The sequence below is a fragment of the Macaca nemestrina genome, chromosome 18 (assembly GCF_043159975.1).
Source record: "Macaca nemestrina isolate mMacNem1 chromosome 18, mMacNem.hap1, whole genome shotgun sequence".
In the NCBI taxonomy this organism is placed as follows: Eukaryota; Metazoa; Chordata; class Mammalia; order Primates; family Cercopithecidae; genus Macaca; species Macaca nemestrina.
In genome coordinates, this window is record NC_092142.1 from 66,122,212 (window position 1) to 66,145,391 (window position 23,180).

The following is a 23,180-nucleotide window of genomic DNA, read 5'->3' on the forward strand; positions in this document are numbered from 1 at the left end:
ATTAACAAACTTTCTTTTAACCTTTCAATTGGAAAATACGGAAACAGAAATCAACATTAACAAATCTGTAGCTTCCTTTGCTGGTTTACTTAGGACAAATTATTAAAAATAATAATAATAAATCTATAGCTGAATGAATTATTGTAAGGCTAACATCCTTACAACTGCAGTTTGGTCAGAAAATAAAACTTCGAGCCTGAGCAACTCTGTCTCTATAAAAAGTAAGAAAATTACCTGGGTGTGGTGGCACATGCCTGTAGCTTTAGTCACTTGGTAGGCCAAGGTAGGAGAATCACTTGAGCCATGGAGTTTGAGGTTACAGTGAGCAGTAATTGTGCCCCTGTATTCCAGCCTGGATGACAGAGTGAGATCCTGCCTCTAGAAAATAAATAAATAAAACATAAATAAAACTTTGACAGCTACCCTAGCAGCCCCTTCCATATATACATCTAATCATGACTTTCTCATGATTTCTGCTCAAAAGTAATCATTATTTCGATTTTTTTTTTTTTTTTTTTTTTTGAGATGGAATCTTCCTTTGTTGCCCAGGCTGGAGTATAGTGGCGTGATCTCGGCTCACTGCAGCCGCTCCCAGGTTCAAGTGATTCTCCTGCCTGAGCATCCTGAATAGCTGGGATTACAGGTGCACACCACCACGCCCAGCTAATTTGTGTATTTTTAGTAGAGGCAGGGTTTCACCATGTTGGTCAGGCTGGTCTCAGACTCCTGACCTCATGATCCACCTGCCTGGGCCTCCCAAAGTGCTGGGATTACAGGCGTGAACCACTGCGTCCAGCCCATTATTTCAATTTTTTTTTTTTTTTTTTGAGATGGAGTCTCCCTCTGTCGCCCAGACTGGAGTGCAGTGGCGAGATCTCAGCTCACTGCAAGCTCTGCCTCCTGGGTTCATGCCATTCTCCTGCCTCAGCCTCTGGAGTAGGTGGGACTACAGGCACCTGCCACCATGCCCGGCTAATTTTTTGTATTTTTAGTAGAGATGGGGTTTCATCGTGTTAGCCAAGATGGTCTCGATCTCCTGACCTCATGATCTGCCCACCTCGGCCTCCCAAAGTGCTGCGATTACAGGCATGAGCCACCGCGGCTGGCCTATTTCAATTTTTATAGTTATTTTGTTTGTTTGTTTGTTTGTTTGTTTATTTTGAGACGGAGTCTTGCTCTGTCACCTAGGCTGGAGTGCAGTGGCCGGATCTCAGCTCACTGCAAGCTCCGCCTCCCGGGTTTACACCTATTCTCCTGCCTCAGCCTTCCGAGTAGCTGGGACTACAGGCGCCCGCCACCTCCCCTGGCTAGTTTTTTGTATTTTTTAGTAGAGACGGGGTTTCACCGGGTTAGCCAGGATGGTCTCTATCTCCTGACCTCGTGATCCACCCGTCTCGACCTCCCAAAGTGCTGGGATTACACGCTTGAGCCACCGCGCCCGGCCTATAGTTAATTTCTTGTATTTCTTTAGTTTTAGTACCCATTGAAGTTTAGTCTTGCCCAGTTTTAAAATTTGATCTTTTGTCCCCTGCTTTTTTAAATCTACCATGTTGGTTTCTGAATTTTGATGTGTCTTTTAATTGACAATGGAATTTTAACCTTTTTTACACAAAATTGTACCCTGCTTTAAGCAGACCTCAATTACAAAAATTAATATTCAAAGTATATACAAATTGTTCAGAAATACAGATTTTCTTTAAAAAGTATATTCTAGGGCCAGGTGCCATGGCTCACACTTTTAATCCCAGCACTTTGGGAGGCTGAGGCGGGAGGATTGCTTGAGGCTGGGAATTTGAGACCATCTTGGGCAAAATAGCAAGCTCCCATCTTTGCAAAATATAAAAAATTAGCCAGCATAGTGGCACATGCCTGTCGTCCTAGCTACTCAGGAGGCTGAGGCAAGAGGGTAGCTTGAGCCTAGGAGCTTAAGGCTGCAGGAGCTATGATCATGCCACTGTACTCCAGCCTGGATGACAGAGCAGAACCCTACCTCAAAAAAAAAAAAAAAAAAAAGGCTGGGCGCGGTGGCTCAAGCCTGTAATCCCAGCACTTTGGGAGGCCGAGACGGTGGATCACGAGGTCAGGAGATCGAGACCATCATGGCTAACACGGTGAAACTCCGTCTCTACTAAAAAATACAAAAAACTAGCCGGGCGAGGTGGCGGGCGCCTATAGTCCCAGCTACTCGGAAGGCTGAGGCAGGAGAATAGGTGTAAACCCAGGAGGCGGAGCTTGCAGTGAGCTGAGATCCGGCCACTGCACTCCAGCCTGGGCGACAGAGCGAGACTCTGTCTCAAAAAAAAAAAAAAAAAAAAAGTATATTCTAGCAAAAATAATCAAGATAAGAACTAATGTGTTTGAAGAAGAATGTCAGATGTTACTGTATATTATGCTTCAAGTTTATAAACTTTGTATCAACATGAACATTTCATACAAGAAGAAATAGAAAAAGCACACATTCATCTTTGGTAATCAAAACACATTAAAATATAATTACAGTACATCAACTAAATAGAACCATTTCAGGTGTTAAAAATCAATATTATGTACCTAAGATTGTTAAATTCATGTCCTACATACTTTTGGAATCTACAGATAGTAGAATAGTGGTTGCCAGGGGAAATGGGAGTTAGTTATTTAAAGGATATAAAGTTTCAGTTTTGCAAGATGAAGAGAGTTCTAGTTGGTTGCACAACAGTGTGAATGTACTTAACACTACTGAATGTATGCTTTAAAAATGGCTAAGATGGTAAGTTTTATGATACATATATTTTACCACTTTTTTAAAGTTTTAAAGTCAATGTTACATAATGAAGAAAATTTGTGGGTTTTTTCCAAGCACAAAATTATATGTACACTATTATTTAAATTAAGGTGTGTGTGTGTGTGGACAGACAGTGGCTAAGAGCCCAGACTCTACAGCCAGACAGAAGTCTGAATCTGGCTCTGTCATTTACTTTGTCAGCTTGGACAGCTTACTTCACTTTTCTATGACTGAGGTTCCTCATTTACAGAATAGGTGTAATAATCCTGCCTGTCATATGGTCATTGTGAGGATTTTAAATGAGTAGATACATGTGAAACCACTTTGAGTATGTGCCACTGACTAGGTGTCGTGCTATTATTATTGTTAATATTATTTAAAGTACTACATAAAATTTCTGGTTGTGTGTTAAAATATATTTACTAAGAATACATTTAAAAATCAAGCCTATTTAGTGTTTAGTGTATGAAATAAATTGTGTGTGTGTGTGTGTATGTGTGATGGAGTCTCACTCTGTCGCCCAGGCTGGAGTGCAGTGGCACAATGTCGGCTCACTGCAACCTCTGCCTCCCGGGTTCAAGCGATGATCCTGCCTCAGTCTCCTGAGTAGCTGGGATTACAGGTTCCCACCACCACACCTGGCTAATTTTTGTATTTTTAGTAGAGACGAGGTTTCACCATGTTGGCCAGGCTGGTCTCAAACTCCTGACCTCAGGTGATCTACCTGCCTCAGCCTCCCAAAGTGCTGGAATTACAGGAGTGAGCTGCCATGCCCAGCCTTGAAATAAAATTTAGGATCTTTTTTTTTGGGGGGGGGGGAGATAGGGTCTCACTCTGTTGCCCAGGCTGGAGTGCAGTGGTGCGAACACGACTCACTGTAGCCTCAACCTCCTGGGCTCAAGCGGTTCTCCCTCCTTGATCTCCCAAAGTGCTGGGATTACTGGTGTGAACCACTGCACACAGCCTAAAATTTAGTATCTTTTAGTGATTGCTAGATCTCTTTGTCAGTGAGTTAGTTAATCTAATGGGCTGATAGCAGCTGAGGATGTCCCCAAGAATACTTGTTAGCTGAGGGAAGAAAATGGAGGGATATATGTGATATATTTGTTTTCTTTGATGCTGTTATAATTCTTGTGATTTTCATATGTGAATACAAGACTTCCACACCATGCCCTTTCATTCTATATCTGTAAAATTTAGAAGCTTTAAAATGTATAATATACATTTTTTATAATTCTGAACCTTTTTGCTCATGCCATTTGTTCCCTGATGTAGAATGTTCTTTTCTGTCCGTCAAGGCCCAACCTGAATGTTGTCGTTAAATGTCAGACCTTTCTCAGTCTTCTTAATCATAATCATAAAGCCCTTCCACTCTGTAGCACTTTTTATTTCTACTATAACATGTTGAAACAATTATAAACATTAGTGCCCTCCACTTTATGGCAATCCCATGAGATGGAGCCCCTGATTTTTGTGTCTTCCACATTACCTACCACAATGCTTTGTACACTGCTTAGTTGTTCATTGTATCTTCAAAAAACAGCCCCTATCCTGACTGTCTGAAAACTAGAATTATAGGAGAGCCTGCTAGGATAGTTCAAGTAGATAATACATATTGATGGTGTCGGGAAAGATTCTAAATATAATCTGTTGGTTTATATTAACTAGTTAAGTAAAGTAATAAACCCCAAGTGTGTTGGGCTGTATTCTGCATTAGGGACTGAGAAATATATAGATTAAAATGCATTGTTTCTGTCTTTGATCAACTCTCAGTCTTGAGGGAAAATGATGGATAAACAGATCATTGCAGTGTACTTTTGCAACCACCGTACATAATGGAGGTTCAAAAAGGGGACAGCGGCAGTGTAGAGGAAGCTTAAGTCTGCCTCTGCTTGGGAGATTCACAGGATAGTACATTTAGAGGGATTTGAAGGAAGAATGTGTTTTGCCAGCTGGACAAGTTGGGGAAAGCATTCTGGGCAGGACAAACAGTGTATGCAAAGGCATGGAGGAGTAAGAGAGCCTGCCAAGTCAGAGAGTGTGATTGGTCAGTATTTCTGGAGCAAGCTAACATGGCCTTAAATGAATATAGGAATCATTTTCTAAAAAGTGCTCTTCAGCTGTATTATATTTGGAGATTAACTATTTGACAATTAATGGAACAACTATTGAAAGCTTTTGTATATATTTTGCTTTACGTAAAACTCTAGATTAATTGACTAAGAATTGTCTCTTCTAAATTGCAGTGGCTCACACCTTTAATCTCAGCACCTTGGGAGGCTGAGGGAGGATTGCTTGAGCCCAGGAGTTCAAGACCAGCCTGGGCAACATAGCAAGACTTTGTCTTTATAAAAAATTTAAAAACTAGCTGGGCATGGTAGCGTGTGCCTGTGTTCCCAGCTACTTGGGAGGCTAGGTGGGAGATCGCTTGAGCCCAGGAGGTCAAGGCTATAGTGAACTATGACTGTGACACTGCACTCCAGCCTGGGCAACAGGTCAAGACCCTGTCTCCCCGACCCCACAAAAAAAAAAAATAAAATAAATACATGGTTAATTTGATTTTTCTAATTTAAAATGTTGGAAGTATATTTTGGTATGTGAGTTTATATGTATATATGAACAGAAATATAGTCTGTTGATAGAAATGTCACATAATTTCTTGCTCAGATAGATTGTTTCTACTTGTTTTTTGGTCAGTAATTGAGAGCATGGGCTTTGTAGTCAGGCCTAGTTGAGATTCCTGCTCTATCACTTGCCTCGAGCCCTAATTTTCTCACAGAAATTGAGTATTAAATGGGAAAATGCTTGTAAAGCACTTAGTATGATGGTTGGTATGTGTATGCCTACAGTAAATAATAGCTCTAAAGTACTTCTTTAGCACTAAAAGCTCCACCATAATGCTGGTTCCAGTTAATTGAATTATTCGGCTAACAAGAACATCCTTTTAGTTCTCTGAAGTGTTTCAGAGCACTTTCCCTGCATTATGACCTAGAGCATAGAGAAAACAGTTATATTTTCATCAATGATTTAAGATCCTGTAGTCCCTTATGGCAGTAATTTAAAACATCAGTTCTTGTAGAGAACTGTCATCTAGAAAATTGGGCTGGAATCTGATTCCAGCGCATGCACTGGCAATCACATAGTGGAATTTGGGGTTTGTGTGTCTTTTGGCACTTTGTGTGTATGTATTTTGCTTCTCTTTTTTTTCCATCCATAAAAAATTCCTAATGTCAGCTTATTTTCTTGCAGTTTACCTTTTTTTCCCTAAAAAGAGAATATCGGAGAAAAATGTTATTTCCCCTCTGTAATTCAGGTATCTTTAGAGATTCAAACGTCATCTAATCTAACATTATTACAGTTGATGAAACTGAGAATCTCCAAAAAATTAATTGACTTGCTCTCCCTCAAATATTTGGTTAATGGAAGAAAAAGTGAGTATTTAAACCAGTTTCCTAACCAGGAGGCCTGCACAAATACAGCTTAGTGCTGGCAAATTAATTTCCACACCACCCATAAAGATGCTTAAGCCAAAAAATAAAATCTGCCAGGAGGGATTAAGAACCGTTTTGCCTGGAATAGAAAAGGCTGAGGCAGAAAAGAATAATAATGGTTCTAGTGGGTGGTCCTGATGCCTGGCTGGAGAGGAGGGCCAGAGAACAGTGGTAACTCGTGGGTGGCAGCAACTCAGTAAACGGCCTGTGGAAGCTTGAGATCCTGGCAGCACAGAGGCTTAGGGATGTCCTCCACTGTTTGGATAACCTCTGAGGCCTCCAGCCCTGCCATTCTAAACTTGTAACAGTGGTGCTCCTGAGTATTTAATCTATGTGTAAGGTTAAGATTACTAAGAGGGGGAAGTAGAACTCCAAGTGGTTGGTGGCCCAAGGGGTTTTAATTTTCACCAGTGTCTTTTAACCTGAAACTAATTCTAAAATTCCTTGAGCATGCTTCCGTTTCACCATGTGTAAAATTTAGAAAGTTTTCAATCCTTCATGATAGGATTTAGTGTTTTCTTCTTCTCATTTTTCTGGAAACGCCTATTTCAGTAGTACAATATTTTCTTTTTTTTTTTTTTTTTTTTTTTTTTTGAGACGGAGTCTCGCTCTGTCGCCCAGGCTGGAGTGCAGTGGCCAGGTCTCAGCTCACTGCAAGCTCCGCCTCCCGGGTTCATGCCATTCTCCTGCCTCAGCCTCCAGAGTAGCTGGGACTACAGGCGCCCGCCACCTCGCCCGGCTAGTTTTTTTGTATTTTTAGTAGAGACGGGGTTTCACCATATTAGCCAGGATGGTCTCGATCTCCTGACCTTGTGATCCGCCCGTCTCGGCCTCCCAAAGTGCTGGGATTACAGGCTTGAGCCACCGCGCCCGGCCGTACAATATTTTCGTTACCTTTCAGAGGTAATGGCAGATTATCATTAATTTGAAATGAGAAACTATAGTGAAATGCAGAAGCATTGTTTATGTTAGTAACCTTTACCAAATACTCTTAAATCACTGATATACATTAAAATGATATACACAAGGTACAGAATACTGTGTATAATATCTTACTCTCTGGGTATTTTTCTTACTCCGTGGGTGATTTTTGTTTGAATGTGCATAGTCATTCTCTAGTAGGATATGTAAGAAACTGGAACTAGAAACTATGGGGGAGAACCAGATATCTGGGGGACAAAATAAGCAAATTATTATTTTTCACTGTATATCTTCTATACCTTATGAATTTTGTATCATTAATTACCTATTTAGAAAAAAAAAACAGAATTTGCTTTTAGTATTACACAGAATAATGAAAACAGAAGATTCTAGATCTTGCTATCTATATTCTCTGGCATATAGGCTGTTTTTATGTGAAACCCTTCCTTCATTTGAAATTGTATACAGAGCCCCACTGTATAAAATAATTTTTTTTAAAGGCACTGCTCTGGGCAAAGCCAGGGTAGGGATTGTTCTGGTGTCCCTCCGGTGTCCCTGGGGGTGTTTTTATGGAACCCAGTGGGTGGCAGAACATAACGAGGACTCTGGATGTAGTGGAATGAGCACAAGGTTTTGCATCCCGGCTCCACTACTTGTTGCCACATAGCTTTGAGAAGGTTGCTTATTCTCATTGAGCCTCATCACTAAAACCTCCCTCCCAGGTTGTTGCAGAGCTCAGTATCTGAGGCTTAGAATGGGGACTCAGTGGAAGCCAGTTTCTTTACCCCTCCTTTCTGTGCACTTGGATCACAACATATCTGGAGTGGCAGGAAAGCAGTAAAAGTAGTCACGTCCTAACTTTAGATTTCGAAAGTCAAAGATACTATTTTGCCAAGCTATTTTAGATTATGGTGTTTTTTGTTTGGTGGATTGGTTGGTTTGGTTTTTGAAACAACCAGTAAAGGATTTTGGACTTTTCTTGGCTCTGTTGGAGGCTACCAGTTACTCTGGGGGTTGAGTAGTGACTAGAAGTGGGTATGAAAAGAACTTCCCACATTCTGGTAATGTTAGTTCTTGACCTGGATACTAGTTAGGTGGGTGTGTTCGCTTTGTGAAAATTCATCATTACATACTTAACAATTTGGGCGCTAATCTGTACTTGTATAAAAAGAAGGCTTTTAAAAAGAAAAAATAATCACAGACGTTACTTTTGTGAAATGTTGTCCATTGGCATCTGTTGCCATATAGAAGCATCCTAGTGCCTTTTCTGAGAATCCTTCCTTGATCTGAAAATGTCGACATGTTTCCCATGGCCTTTCTTTTTGGGGTATATATGTCTATAACTAATTCAGATGTCTTTTGTGAAGGAAGATTGAGGTTAATAAAGGACAGATTTCACGCTCTGATCATAGTTAAGTTGGAAAGATAGCAACTTGTACACTAGTCTCTGTTTCTAGAGACTGCCTTCAACTTTATTGGCCTCTTGACCTAAAACTGTGATATAGCACTCTTGGCTTTTAACTCAGCTCCAAGGTGACAGGGTGCTTAAAGATATCTTCTCTATTATCTTAAAAATGCCTACATTTGGTTAGATTATAAAGTGGCAGCAAATAAATGGTTGTCTTTAATGTCAGAGAATGGGTAAATTATTGTTTATCCTACTATAAGCAATTTTAATACAATTCAAATCATAGGAGAATTTTATGTGGAAACTATTTGGAAATAAAAACAGGCAAAAAGTTTTATGTGGTTTTTGTATTTGTATTTTGCATAGTTTTGGGGCCTTCAATTCTGTGTGGTCCAAGAAAAAAATCTCAGCCTCTATTTATTTTAAATTTGCAAAGACTTCAGTTTTCAAATTATTTAACTCTATTCTTTCTTGTGTATGGACAAATCAACATGAGAACATGTCTGTACTAGGCCTTCCTGGGATTGTGTTTTGGGTAATGGCAATAGATGAGAATGAACTGGGAGTATGAACTCAGACTGAGAATGAGAATCGGAAGAGGATTAATGAACGAGGAAAAGGATACGAAATCTGACTTCCCCCACTACCAGAGGAAGAGAGTCTTGGTTTTCTATCAGAGGAGCTATAGACTTTATTAAGATTTATTTTGTTTTAGCCTTGTTTTAGTTTCTAAAACTTTATCTGCAGGATATGGATTTTTCAACATTTGAGTAGTTATTTGAAAAGTTCATAAATGTAAATGTGAAGTGATGAGCAACTTTATTATAATAACAGCATCGTGAGTGCATCCTATATGCCAGGCAGTAAATACATTATAATTTTGTCTTTATATTTGCTTTTTAAATGCTCTTGTAAGTTACATCTTCATTTTGAGGAACCGAAGTTAAGAGAGGATAAGAAACTTGCCTAAGGTCACATAGCTAAAGTGATAGAGCCATCGTGGTCCAGCCCAGAAATGTAAATTCCCACTATTTCATTTTAAAATGTTACTTTATATTTAAAATTTTCCTGGGATACATGTGCAGAATGTGCAGGTTTGTTACATAGGTATACCTGTGCCATGGTGGTTTGCTGCACCTATCAACCCATCATCTAGGTTTTTGTTGTTGTTGTTGTTGTTGTTGTTGTTTTGAGAGAGAGTTTCACTTTTGTTGCCCAGGCCAGAGTGCAATGGCACCATCTCGGCTCACCACAACCTCCACTTCCCGGGTTCAGGCGATTCCCCTGCCTCAGCCTCCCGATCATCTAGGTTTTAAACCCTGCATGCATTAGGTATTTTTCCTGATGCTCTCCTTCCCCTTCCCCCCGACCCCTCGATAGGCCCCTGTGTGTGGTGTTCCCCTCCCTGTGTCCATGTGTTCTAATTGTTCAACTCCCACTTATGAGTGTGAGCATGCAGTATTTGGTTTTCTGTTCCTGTGTTAATTTGCTGAGAATGATGGCTTCCAGCTTCATCCATGTCCCTGCAAAGGACATGAACTCATTCTTTTTTATGGCTGCTTTTTAACCTTTTTAATGAGTTTGGGGAAAGTGCGTTCCTTTCTCTCATGTTGGGACTTAAAATTTGTGCTTTGAGGCCAGGCGCGGTGGCTCACGCCTGTAATCGCAGCACTTTGGGAGGCCGAGGTGGGCGGATCATGAGGTCAGGAGATCGAGACCATCTTGGCTAACATGGTAAATAAAACCCCATCTCTACTAAAAATACAAAAAATTAGCCGGGTATGGTGGCAGGCGCCTGTAGTCCTAGCTACTCGGGAGGCTGAGTCAGGAGAAAGGCGTGAACCCAGGAGGCGTCGCTTGCAGTGAGCCGAGATCGCGCCACTGCACTCCAGCCTGGGCGACAGAGCGAGACTCCGTCTCCAAAAAAAAAAAAAAAAAAAAAATTGTGCTGTGCGTCTCCTCCAGACTTAGCAATAGGGAGAACTAGCAGTGACTAAGGAGGCTGACATTAATGCCAATTGTAAGTTAAAGGCTCATCTTTTCCATAGGTCTCATTCTGTGTTCTAACTCTGCCTCCAACCATGTTACTTAGGGGAAATCACTTAACCTTAATCTTAGGCTGTCATCTGCACAGTGAGAGTTGAATTAGATCTCTCAAGTACTTTGCCACTCTAAAACTCTATAATTCTATGTTCAGAATTTTGTTTTTCTCCCTTCCTTCCCCCTGAATTTCATTTATTTATTTGTTTGTTTATTTTGAGATAAAGTCTCACTCAGCTTCCCAGGCTGGAGTGCAGTGGCCGGATCTCAGCTCACTGAAACCTCTGCCTCCTGGGTTCAGGTGATTCTCCTGCCTCAGCCTCCCAAGTAGCTGGGATTACAGGTGCACACCACCATGCCTGAGTAATTGTTGTATTTTTAGTAGAGATGGGGTTTCACCATGTTGGCCAGGCTGATCTCGAACTCCTCACCTCAGGTGATCTGCCCGCCTCGGCCTCCCAAAGTGTGGGGATTACAGGCGTGAGCCGAGTGTTGCAGTCTTACAGCTCACTGCAGCCGTAATATCCTGGGCTCAAGCAATTCATGCCTCAGCCTTCCAAGTATCTGGAATTCCAGCCATGTGCTACCATGCCCAGCTAACTTTTGAAAATTATTTGTAGGGGCAGGATCTCACTGTGTCACTCAGGCTGGTCTTGAACTTCTGGGATCAAGTAATTGTTCCACCTCAGACTCCGAAAGTGCTGTGAACTGTAGGCATGAGCCACCACGCCCAGCCGTTCTTTTAGCCAGGTATCAAACATAAAGTGAATACTGCAGTATCTGGACATAGTACACACTCAATAAAATGTAGTTGTTGTTGTTAGGGGATTTTCCCATGAAGAGTTTTCAGCAATTTTTTTTTTTTTTTTGAGATTTCAATATTAAAAGAATGGAGATCAACCAAGAAATTTTCTTCATTCTGGATACCCCCTCCTCGTGGCTGTTTCTGCATAGCTCTGGCCAGTAGGGAAAACTCAAGCTGCTAGTGTCTGTTCTTTCATCTCATTTGGAGTCATCTCATGACTACCTCCTAGCAACTCTATTTGCCTTGTTCCTGGGAGATGATATACTGAGAGAAAACAGGAGAGCAACTGGTAGTAAGAGATCTGTAGCACAAAATGTTGAGATTAATTCTTCATAAATACTAAGAACAGATTTGTGTTCTGAAATCAGACTCATGGATGTGTGCTTTATATTAAAACTCCAATTCTGAAATAACTGTTATTAAAAGGTTAGAATCAAGGGCCTATGACTAAGGAGAAGGAAACTAGAAATTACAAACTTTATGCTTTTAGGATGATGGAGTTCAGAGTTTCCTTGCCATCATGTAGTGTAGTTTATTTACCCATAGAGGAAATCCTTCAAAAACATCCAGCCTTCATTAGAAAACTGCCACAGTAAGAAGTCCTGCTTCTTAAGGCAGCTGCTTATTCAGCTGTTAAGTTCTAGTCCTATGGAAGCTATTTTACTGAATCTAAATCTGTGTCTGTATTTGTTTCCTTCATATGACAGTCAATACATCTTCCCTTCTAGCATTAAATGTCCTCCCAGATATCTCATTCTTCCCTCTTCTCTCATTTGTACTGTTAGACTTCTTCCCTCTTTTTTTTTTTTTTTTTTTTAAGAGATGGGGATCTCACTATGTTGCCCAAGCTGGTCTTAAACTCCAGGGCTCAAGCAATCCTCCCACCTCAGCCTCCAGAGTGCTGGGATTTACTAGCATGAGGCACCATGCCCCCGGGCCCCTCCTTTTTGTTCCTACTCTTGACTCTTCATCACAGTGTCTTTCCTTACATCTTCCTCAGTGCCTTCACAATGTAAATAGAAACGAAACCCAAAAATAATAGCAAAACAACTTTTCTTTACTCCTGTTCTCTGTGCTTTTATCAAAAATGTAATATTTTAAACAAATCCATGGCTATTTCTGTGCAGCTGTGACGAGTAGGGAAAGCTCCAGCTGCTGATGACTGTTCTTTGTCATATATTTGGAGTAATCCTGTTATTATTAAAATAATTCGAAAATTACTTTTGCCCCAAGACACAAAAGCTGAAATACTCTTTTCACAAAGTATTGTTGGTAGGTTAGTAGTGATTTGTACATATATAATTAGGATTGATTTTTTCTCAGTGTTTCTTCATTGCTCAGCCCCTTTCTAACCTTCATTGACTGAAAGCAGATGCTTATATCACCATCTCTGATTTTGCAGAATTGATCTGTCCTTACACTACGTTTAGCATTGATTGTGTATGGAACATAAATTGCTTTTCTCATGCATATGTATTCCGCAACTCTTTCAGTCTGTGATTATGCACTATAACCTATTTAATTGAAAAGAATGTGCTAAAATTTAGTCATTGTCCATTCTGCTTACAAAAGCAGTTAAAACATGCTAGAGAAATATATCAAAATTTTAAGAAAGAGGCCGGGTTTGGTGGCTCACGCCTGTAAATTCCAGTACTTTGAGAAGCCGAGGCAGGCGGATCACCTGAGGTCAGGAGTTCAAAATCAGCGTGGCCAAAATGGTGAAACCCTGTTTCTCCTTAAAAAAAAAAAAATTAGTTGGGCATGGTAGCACATGCCAGCTTCTCAGGAGGCTGAGGCATGAGAATTGCTTGAACCTGGGAGGCTGAGGTTACATACAGTGAGTTGAGATCAGGCCATTGCACTCCAGCCTGGGCAACAAGCGTGAAATTCTGTCTCAAAAAAAAAAGGCTGGGCGCGGTGACTCACGCCTATAATCCCAGCACTTTGGGAGGCTGAGGAGGGCTGACCACCATCATGGCAAACATAGTGAAACCCCATCTCTACTAAAATACAAAAAATTAGCCAGGCGTGGTGGTGCATGCCTGTAGTTCCAGCTACTTAGGAGGCTGAGGCAGAGGAATTGCTTAAACCCAGGAGGCGGAGGTTACGGTGTGCCAAGATTGTGCCACTGCACTCCAGCCTGGCGACAGAGGAAAGCTTTTTGCTCAAACAACTGGTAAAATGGAGTTGCCGTTATCTAACATAGGAAAACTCTTGCTACTTGGGAAGGTGAGGCAGGAGGACTTGAGCCCAGGAGTTGGAGGCTGTAGGGTGCTGTGTTTGTGCCTGTGAATAGCCTCTGCACTCCGGTCTGGGCAGCACTGCAAGACCTCATCTCTTTTTTTGTTTTTTGTCTTTCGTTTGTTTGTTTGTTTCTGTTTTTTTGGTTTTTTTTGAGACAGAGTTTCAACTCTGTTGACCAGGCTGCAGTGTAACGGCGCAATCTCGGCTCACCACAACCTCCGCCTCCCAGGTTCAAGAGATTCTCCTGCCTCAACCTCCCGAGTATCTGGGGTTACAGGTGCCCACGACCACACCCAGCTAATTTTTGTATTTTAATAGAGATGGGGTTTTGCCATGTTGGCCAGGCTGGTCTCGAACTCCTGAGCTCAGGTGATCTGCCCACCTTGACCTCCCAAAGTGCTGGGATTACAGGCATGAGCCACTGTGCCCAGCCGACGTCATCTCTTAAAAAAAATTAGTTCAGCCGGGCATGGTGGCTCATGCCTGTAATCCTAGCACTTTGGGGAGACTGATGTGGGTGGATCACTTGAGCCCAGGAGTTCGAGACCAGCCTGGCCAACATGGCAAAACCCCATCTCTACTAAAAATATTTTTAAAATTAGCCAGGTGTAGTGGTGCACGCCTATAATCCCAGCTACTCTGGAGGCTGGGCAGGAGAATGACTTGAACCTGGGAGGCGGAGGTTGCAGTGAGCTGAGATTGCACTACTGCACTCCAGCCTGGGGAACAGAGAAGACTCTGTCTCAAAATAATAATAATAATAATATTTCCACTTTCATGGAAAGTACTTAGTACAGATTCTGGATACAAACAGATGTTTGTGCTTGGCCAACATTTGGAGGCAGTAAAGAAAACTTACAGAATAACCACATATTAGAATTTGAGAAGGAAACTATATATATATATATAGTCTCCCTATTAAGTAATTTACCTAAGTGGTTTAAATAGGAATGTTTAAAGTGAATCTTGAAATCTCGGTGTTTATAATTGTCAAGCCTCTTTTTTTATAAAACAGAGGTGTGTGATCAACAGGGAGTGGTTTTTTTTTTTTCTAATTTTTATTTCATAGACCTAGTGAAGCTTCTTAATTGTTAAATATTGTTATAACAATATATCTGGGCCAGGCACGGTGGCTCACACCTGTAATCCCAGCACTTTGGGAGGCCGAGGTGGGAGGATCACGAGGTCAGGAGATCGAGACCATCCTGGCTAACATGGTGAAACCCCGTCTCTACTAAAAATATAAAAAATTAGCCGGGTGTGGTGGTAGGCGCCTGTAGTCCCAGCTACTTGGGCAGCTGAGGCAGGAGAATGGCGTGAACCCAGGAGGTGGAGCTTGCAGTGAACCAAGATGGCACCACTGCATTCCAGCCTGGGCGACAGAGCGAGACTCCGTCTCAAAAAAAAAAAAAAAAATCTGGGTGGTACATGGTGACTCACACCTGTAATTCCAGCATTTTGGGAGGCCAAGACAGGCAGATGGCTTGAGCCCAGAAGTTCAAGACCAGCCCCGTCTACATGGTGAAACCCTGTCTCTACAAAGAATACAAAATTTAGCCAGGTGTGGTGGCGTGTGCCTGTGGTCCCAGCTACTCAGGAGGCTGAGGTGGGAGGATTGCTTGAGCCCGGGAGGCAGAAGTTGCAGTCAGCAGAGATTGTGCCATTGCACTCCAGCCTGGGCAATAGAGTGAGACCCTGTCTCAAAAAAACAACAAACAAACAAAAAATACATCTGGGGCCAGGCGCGGTGGCTCACACCTGTAATCCCAGCACTTTGGGAGGCCAAGGCAGGCAGATCACCTGAGGTCGGAAGTTCAAGACCAGCCTGACCAACATGGAGAAACCCCGTCTCTACTAATAGTAAACTACAAAATTAGCCGGGCGTGGTGGCGCATGCCTTTAATCACAGCTACTGAGGAGGCTGAGGCAGGAGAATCGCTGGAACCGGGGAGGCGAGGTTGCAGTGAGTGGAGATTGCGCCATTGCACTCCAGCCCAGGCAACAAGAGTAAAACTCCGTCTCAAAAAAAAAAAAATCTGGGAATATAAGTACACCAAGGACTCTAATTTTATATTTCTATTTTTAACATACGAGACAATACCTTATCCATAATAAAGTGCTACAGTTTTCAGTCATATAGTTAGTGTAACATATATTTCTCTGTGACTTAGTTTTTTTATTTGTAAATAGAGATAAATAATAGCACTTATGTCATAGGTTGTTGGGAGGGATTAAATTAGTTCTAGCCACATCCTATGGCATGTGCCTATAGTTCTAGTTACTTGGGAGGCTGAGTGAGACAGGAAGATTGGTTGAGCCCAGGAGTTTGAGGCTGTAATTTGCTATGTTCTTACCTGTGAATAGCCACTGTAGTCCAGCCCAGGCAACATAGCAAGACCTCATCTCTCTAAAAAATTATTTAATTCATGGAAAGTACTTAGAACAGTGCCTGCAGACAGCTGATACTCAATAAATGTCAGCTGTTACTAAAAGGAAGAGTTTGCTTCTAAGGCACTTGGCTAATGTGTTAAATACTCTTTTCCAAAACTGCAAATATAGATTTGTTGTTGGTTTTTTTTGTTTTTTGTTTTTTGTTTTTTTGAGATGGAACCTCACTCGTGTCATCCAGGCTGGAGTGCAGTGGTGTGATCTCAGCTCACGGCAACCTCCACCTCCCAGGTTCAAGGGATTCTCGTGCCTCAACCTCCCAAGCAGCTGGGATTACAGGTGCCTGCCACCATGTCCGGCTAATTTTTTTGTATTTTTCATAGAGACAGGGTTTCACCATTTTGGCCAGGCTGGTCTCAAACTCCTGACCTCAAATGATCTGCCCACCTCAGCCTCCCAAAGTCCTGGGATTACAGGCATGAGCCACTGAGCCCAGTGCTAGATTCATTCTTCTTTTATATGCAGTACATATTTATGGTGATTGTCTTTTGAATAAAAATGATTTTTATTCTTGATTGTTAAGGAAACTTTAGTAAAATATGTCTGACTATTTTAATTGTTTTTTTGTTTTGTTTTGTTTTTTGCCTGTTACATGTGAATATATTGGTTGAAAACTTTTTAGTTATGAAGTTTTTCTATGTGCTACTGTCTTGTATTTTATATATCTAGCATTTTTATTGTCGAAACACTTTTTGACCCCAAATTATGATTTTTGTCATTGCAGGCAAGAAGACAACAAGACCCTAGTCCTGGTTCCAATTTAGGTGGTGGTGATGACCTCAAACTTCGTTAATTAATAGCACAGCAGATGTGTGCCACCCATCTTTACATAGACATTGCTTCTAGTTGGCAGAAATAATTGATTAAAAGACCAGAAACTGTGATAACTGGAGGTACTGCGGTCTGTTTCTCAACCTTAGGCAGTAATAGACATCACAAACTGCCATGGTTTTGCACTATGATTATACCTGCATTTCTGATTTTTTAAGCATGTAGCCAGTAATAATTTGAAGTTTTTTTTCTATGCAAGCTTACCTTGTTGGCATTATTTTAGGGAGTTAAAACTATCTACTTGTAAAGCTCCTTTACTTCCACTTTAATTTAAAAGTTCATGTCATTTAAAAACAGTTCAAGAAACTAAAATTATATCAGAGGGTTTTCTCTAATCATTTTTTCTAATTTTTTTTTTTGTACTTCTAGATGTTTTGGTTATACAGCTTCATTTTAGATAAGCATTCTTGTTTTTTGTTTTGTTTGCCCCATTTCCTTTTGTGTTTTTATAGTCTATAGCATTTTAAAACTGCTGATGTTTGCATTATTTACAGGCTAAAAACCTAGTAGCATAGAGCTGTCTGCCACAGCCTTCTGACAAAGTTTACAGTTATTAAAGTTGCAGTATCCTTTTAAATGCTAGTAATCAGCACTCTTTCTTTCTTTCTTTCTTTCTTTCTTTTTTTAATAGAGACAGGGTCTCACAGTGTTGCCCAGGTCTCGAACTCCTGGCATCAAGCGATCCTCCTGCGTCAGCGTCCCAGAGTACTGGGATTACAGGCTCTTTATTTTTAAACATAGAAGTTTTAAATTGGTATTAACTCTGTACTCTGCCCCAGATTGTTTTAGCTTCTGTTCTGTAATCATGAGTTTGGTTGGAGATATTCTCTATAGATGATCTTCTACTGAAATGCCTAAAGAAGTCACAGGCTGGCTTCTGTTTTATTCAGGGATTTTTTTAAAAAGTCAATCAGAAAAGGGATACTGGAGCTTCTTCATGTATGTAACAGCATATTAAACTGGAGACAGTGATGAATCAGCTACAAAGGTAATACTATATTAAAATCATGTTTAAGATAGCTGCTTTTATGTGTATTTTATATTGCATGCTTTTGTAAAAACATGCTGGGTGATGATGAAAGATTAGTTTTAGAGAGAAAATGTTCATCTGTGCAGAGGATACATTTTCTTCCATTAATTCTGGAAAAAACATTCACAGTTATATATATGGTATTTTGCAAAAGGACTATTAATAGAACCTTTCAAGATAAATTAATGTAAGAATATTTTTTAAATAGGCTTACTGTCAAACTGAGTGCAACTTTTTTTTTTAGATACAGACTGGAAAAAAGTGCTAAGTCATTTGGCACCTCTTTACAAATATTTTTCATGGTCACATTTATTAAATGTTACTACATTTCTGAATTTTTGAAAAATGTATTTTATCATAAAATGGCATTATTTTAAGGGTGAAAAACTGACACAGTCAATTCAGAAAATGAACTGAAGTCTGAATAAGGTCATTGCATTTAAAAAGCATATAACTGTACTTGATTGATGAGGGAGGTGTTACTTTCATTGTATATAGGTCTTATTTCATAAACAGATATCCTGTATCAGAATAAAAATATTTGTTATATATTTGAAGTCATGCATGGTAAGAAGTGTGTTTAAATTGTTATAAACAATAATGCATCATTAAAGGCCATGCTGATCTTGCATAACTATAAGTACTATGAATGAATTTGGTTGGTTTTGGTGGTGTACAGCTCACATGTTTACACACTCAGTGCCCTAATTTGCCCTGAGGGAATTGCTTTTTAAGTGATCCTTACAGTGGTGTTTTATGTTACTTTATTACAGAGCTCCTTGGTTTTTTATTTCTGCAGTTAAATTTTTTTAAATAACATGATGATGGTACATTTTCCTCTGTTGTCTAGCTAAGGGCTTTCAGTCCACCAGTAAATAAGATCAAATGCTATTAAATGTTCCTATTACCGTCCTTCTGTAAATACTGGATTTTCCTGTCATTTAGCACCGTGCTGCTTCTGTCTGTCTTAATGCTGGCATTAAGATCATGAGCCCTTTTTCTCCAGTAGTACAGGCTTTGAAAACTACTTCTATTAAGTTATTGATGCAGTTTGATATTTTTTCATAATCTGTATTTAAACAAAATTACATCATTGCATCATCTTTTCTAAATTCATCTCCATTAAAACTTGCCTTAAGCTACCAGATTGCTTTTGCCTCCATTAGCCATACTGTGTGTTTGTTTAATTTACTTTCACAATAAACTTCTGTGTAGTAAAAACAGGGTCTTGGCTCTTTACTGACCTAACCCAGTGATTTCTAAGAAAGCAACAACAGTGGCATCTAGTGGTAATTTCTGTTGATTCCAAAGAAGACTACTTTAAATATAGATGTCACAAGGTATACAAATCCCCCAGTGTCTATTTGGTTTTCAAAAAATCTGGCATGATTTACCCATCCTGTGAGATATGACCATAATAGTGATAGTTGGGAGGAAGCATTTTAAATTACACATCCAAATTAGTTCCATCTTTCAAGCTAGTTGTTTTGGAAATATACAGCCATTTTGATTGTGCTGGTGTTATATCAAACATTCTTAAGACTCATGGCATTTTCCTACAACAGAAAAGCCCTTTTCTTTGGAAGTATACCTTAAGATTGACCCGTAATAAACAGATTTACTCATTAACCACCAGACTTACTGCAAATGACAAAAATGCCTTTAAATTCTGAATTGACGCTATCAAGGGAAATTCCAAAGAGGATTCATGCCCTTAATTTCAAAAAATTGAGCAGTAACAGCGTGGTTTTAGTATATCACTTCTAAAAACATAATTGAATATGCTATCTTGGGGCTGCTTGGTGAAAAATATCTTCCTTGATTTATGCCTCATTTGGCAATAGGGAGCTTTTCAAGCTATAAGCCATTGTATTATCCATAAGACATTACCCCAGAACTTAGCAGCTTAAAACTGTGAATACGTATTATCCCACAGGTGAGTCACAAATCTGGAAGTAGCTAAGATCAATGGTTCTGGTTCAGAGTTCCTCACAAGGTTAGAGTCATCCTGGGCTACAGTCATCTCAAGGATTGGCTGGATGAAAGGTCCCCTTTCAAATCCACTAATGTGGTAATTGGCCTCGGTTCTTTGCAGCCTGCTAGATGAAAGGCAGATGTTCCTTGCTAGGTGTTGGACAGAGACCTTCTTCCATTTCATGCCCACTTGGGTCTTTCCATAGGACAGTGCACAGCAGGGTAGCTGGTTTCCCCCAAGGCAAGTGATCCAAGAGAGTACACACCAAAGTTGAAAGCGATTTTTGAGATGGAGTCTTGCTCTGTTGCCCAGACGGGAGTGCAGTGGCGCGATCTCAGTTCACTGCAACCTCTGCCTCCCGGGTTCAAGCGATTCTCCTGCCTCAGCCTCCCGAGTAGCTGGGATTACAGGTGCCCATCAACATGCCCGGCTAATTTTCGTATTTTGCAGAGACGGGGTTTCACCATGTTGGCCAGGCTGGTCTCAAACTACTGACCTCAAGTGATATGCCCACCTTGGCATCCCAAAGTGCTGAGATTACAGGCTTGAGCCACCATGCCCAGCCAAAAGCACAGTCTTATAACTGAATCTTGGGCTGCCATATTGTATGTTAGAATCTAGTTGCTGGATCTGGCCCACACTCAGTGGGAGGAATATTAAGCTTCATCTGTTGAAGGCGGGGATGGCAAAGCGTTTTTGGACATCTTTCTAAACCACCGCAGTGATATTGAGGGGTGACAATGTGCTAGCAGCTCACTCTCAGCGCCTCCTCGGCCTCAGCGTCCACTCTGGCCGCGCTTGAGGAGCCCTTCAGCCCGCCACGGCACTGTGGAAGCCTCCGGGCTGGCCGAGGCTGGAGCCTGCTCCCTCTGCTTGCGGGGAGGTGTGGAGGGAGAGGCGCGGGCGGGAACCGGGGCTGCGCGCGGCGCTCACGGGTCAGCGTGAGTTCTGGCGGGCGCGGGCTCGGCGGGCCCCGCACTCGGAGGTGCCAGCCGGCGTCGCCGGCCCAGGGCAGTGAGGGACTTAGCACCCGGGTCAGCAGCTGCAGAGGTTGTGCCGGGTCCCCCAGCACTGCCGGCCCCCACATGCACCGTGCTCGAATTCTCGCTGGGCTTCGGCCGCCTCCCCGCAGGGCAGGGCTCGTGACCCGCAGCCCGTCATGTCCGAGCCCTCCCCTCCGCGGCGGGCTCCCGCGCGCCCCAGTGTCTCCGATGGGCGCCGCCCCCTGCTCCGTGGCGCCCGGTCCCATCAACCGCCCAAGGGCTGAGGAGTGCAGGCCTGGCTTGGGACTGGCGGGCAGTCTGCTAGGTGAAGTCAGCTGAGCCCGAGTCTAGTGGGGACTTGGAGAACTTTTATGTCTAGCTAAGGGATCATAAATGCAAAAATCAGCACTCTGTCTAGTTCAAGGTTTGTAAATTACCAATCAGTACTCGGTATCTAGCGAACCTAGTGGGGACTTGAGAACTTTTCTGTCTAGCTGTCGGTCTAGCTAAAAGATTGTAAACTTACCAATCAGCACTCTGTGTCTAGCTCAGGGATTGTAAACGCACTAATCAGCACTCTGTCAAAATGGACCAATCAGCTCTCTCTAAAATGGACCAATCAGCAGGGTGTGGGCGGTGGTCAGATAAGGGACTAAAAGCAGGCTTCGCCCCCTAGCCCGTCGCAACCTGCTCAGGTCTCCTTCCACATGGTAGAGGATTTGTTCTTTGCTCTTTACAGTAAGTTTTGCATCTGTTCACTCTTTGGGTTTATGCTGCCTTTATGAGCTGTAACACCGGGAAAGTCTGCAGCTTCACTCCTGAAGTTAGCCAGACCATAAACCCACCAGGAAGAATGAACAACTCCAGATGCGCTGCCTTTAAGAGCCATAACACTCACCTTGAAGGTCTGCAGCTTCAACTCCTGAAGTCAGCGAGACCACAAACCTACCAGAAGGAAGAAACTGCGGACACATCTGAACATCTGAAGGAACAAACTCCGGATACACCATCTTTAAGAACTGTAACACTCACCACCAGGGTCCGTGGCTTCATTCTTGAAGTCAGCGAGACCAAGAACCCACCAATTCCGGACACAATACTACCAAATATATGTAACTGAGTATAAGATATGTTTGGTGTTTTAATCTCCTAAACATTCTTTGAAGGTAAGATTTCAGTCTTACAGATTTGAATGCATAATTCCCCCTAGATAGCATCAATCCGTTTTCTTGCATCACCATCATATATTCATATATGGCATTTCAAAAATGTTCCATAGCTAAAAAATGATAGTCACAGGGTGAAATCATGGATGGAAATGGCAGTTTAGTTTGTTTAAATATAGAATATTCTAAAACATAAGTCACTGTTTTAGTCAACTCTCAGCTTTTGGTTAGAAAATTTAAGCAACTTAGAATTAAGGTCGTTATTGGCTTCATTCAGATTTCGAAAATGTGAGTAGACAAAAATAAAAGGCCAGGCACGGTAGCTCATATCTTTAATCCCAGCACTTTGGGGGCTGAGGCAGGAGGATTCCTTGAGACCAGGAGCTCAAGACCAGCCTGGGCAACATAGCGAGACCTTCATCTGCACAAAAATATTTTTTTAATTAGCCAGGCATGGTGGTGCACACCTCTGGCTGGAGTGGGAGGATCGTTTGGCGCCAAGGATTTTGAGGTTTCAGTGAGCTACTGGACTCCATCCTGGGCCATCAGAGCAAGATCTTACCTATAAAAATGGAAAATGTTTAGGCTCTTTTTTAGACTAAAAGTATGGTTATCGTTTGGGGGGGGGAATATCCAGTGTCCAAAGTAAACATGTTCCCTGCTCACAACGTACAGTCTAGCTCAACAGCTGACCAAAGGCAGTAACACCGTTTAAGTTACATCAGAAGTACTGGCTCTTATAGTGCATCTAGTCTGGGTGGTGAATAAAAGCTTCCCTAAAGAGACGTTTGAGGGTGGGTGCGGTGGTTCACACCTGTAATTCCAGCACTTTGGGAGGCTGAGGCGTGCGGATCACAAGGTCAGGAGATCGAGACCATCCTGGCTGACACGGTGAAACCCCGTCTCTACTAAAAAATACAAAAAATTAGCCGGGCGTGGTGGCGGGTGCCTGTAATCCCAGTTACTCCAGAGGCTGAGGCAGGAGAATGGCATGAACCTAGGAGGCAAAGCTTGCAGTGAGCCGAGATCGCACCACTGCACTCCAGCCTGGGCGAAAGAGCGAGACTCTGTCTC

At 41.8% G+C, this 23,180-nt stretch overlaps 1 protein-coding gene across 9 annotated transcripts in view; it reads left to right on the top strand.

The window, feature by feature from the left end:
* The window catches only part of LOC105491446 (core-binding factor subunit beta), a 79,626-nt gene extending 60,497 nt beyond the window's left edge, over window positions 1-19,129 (top strand). For 6 of the 9 annotated variants that reach the window (XM_011757928.2, XM_011757926.2, XM_071084723.1 and 3 more), the window contains one exon: window positions 16,846-19,129. In XM_011757928.2, coding sequence (XP_011756230.1) covers window positions 16,846-16,868 — 23 coding nt within the window. In that variant the 3' untranslated portion in view covers window positions 16,869-19,129. Of the gene's footprint in view, window positions 1-11,244; window positions 11,375-16,845 lie in introns of all 9 variants that reach the window. The other 3 variants (XM_071084720.1, XM_071084719.1, XM_071084718.1) reach the window with 1 other exon arrangement.
* The last annotated feature ends 4,051 nt before the right edge of the window (window positions 19,130-23,180 follow it).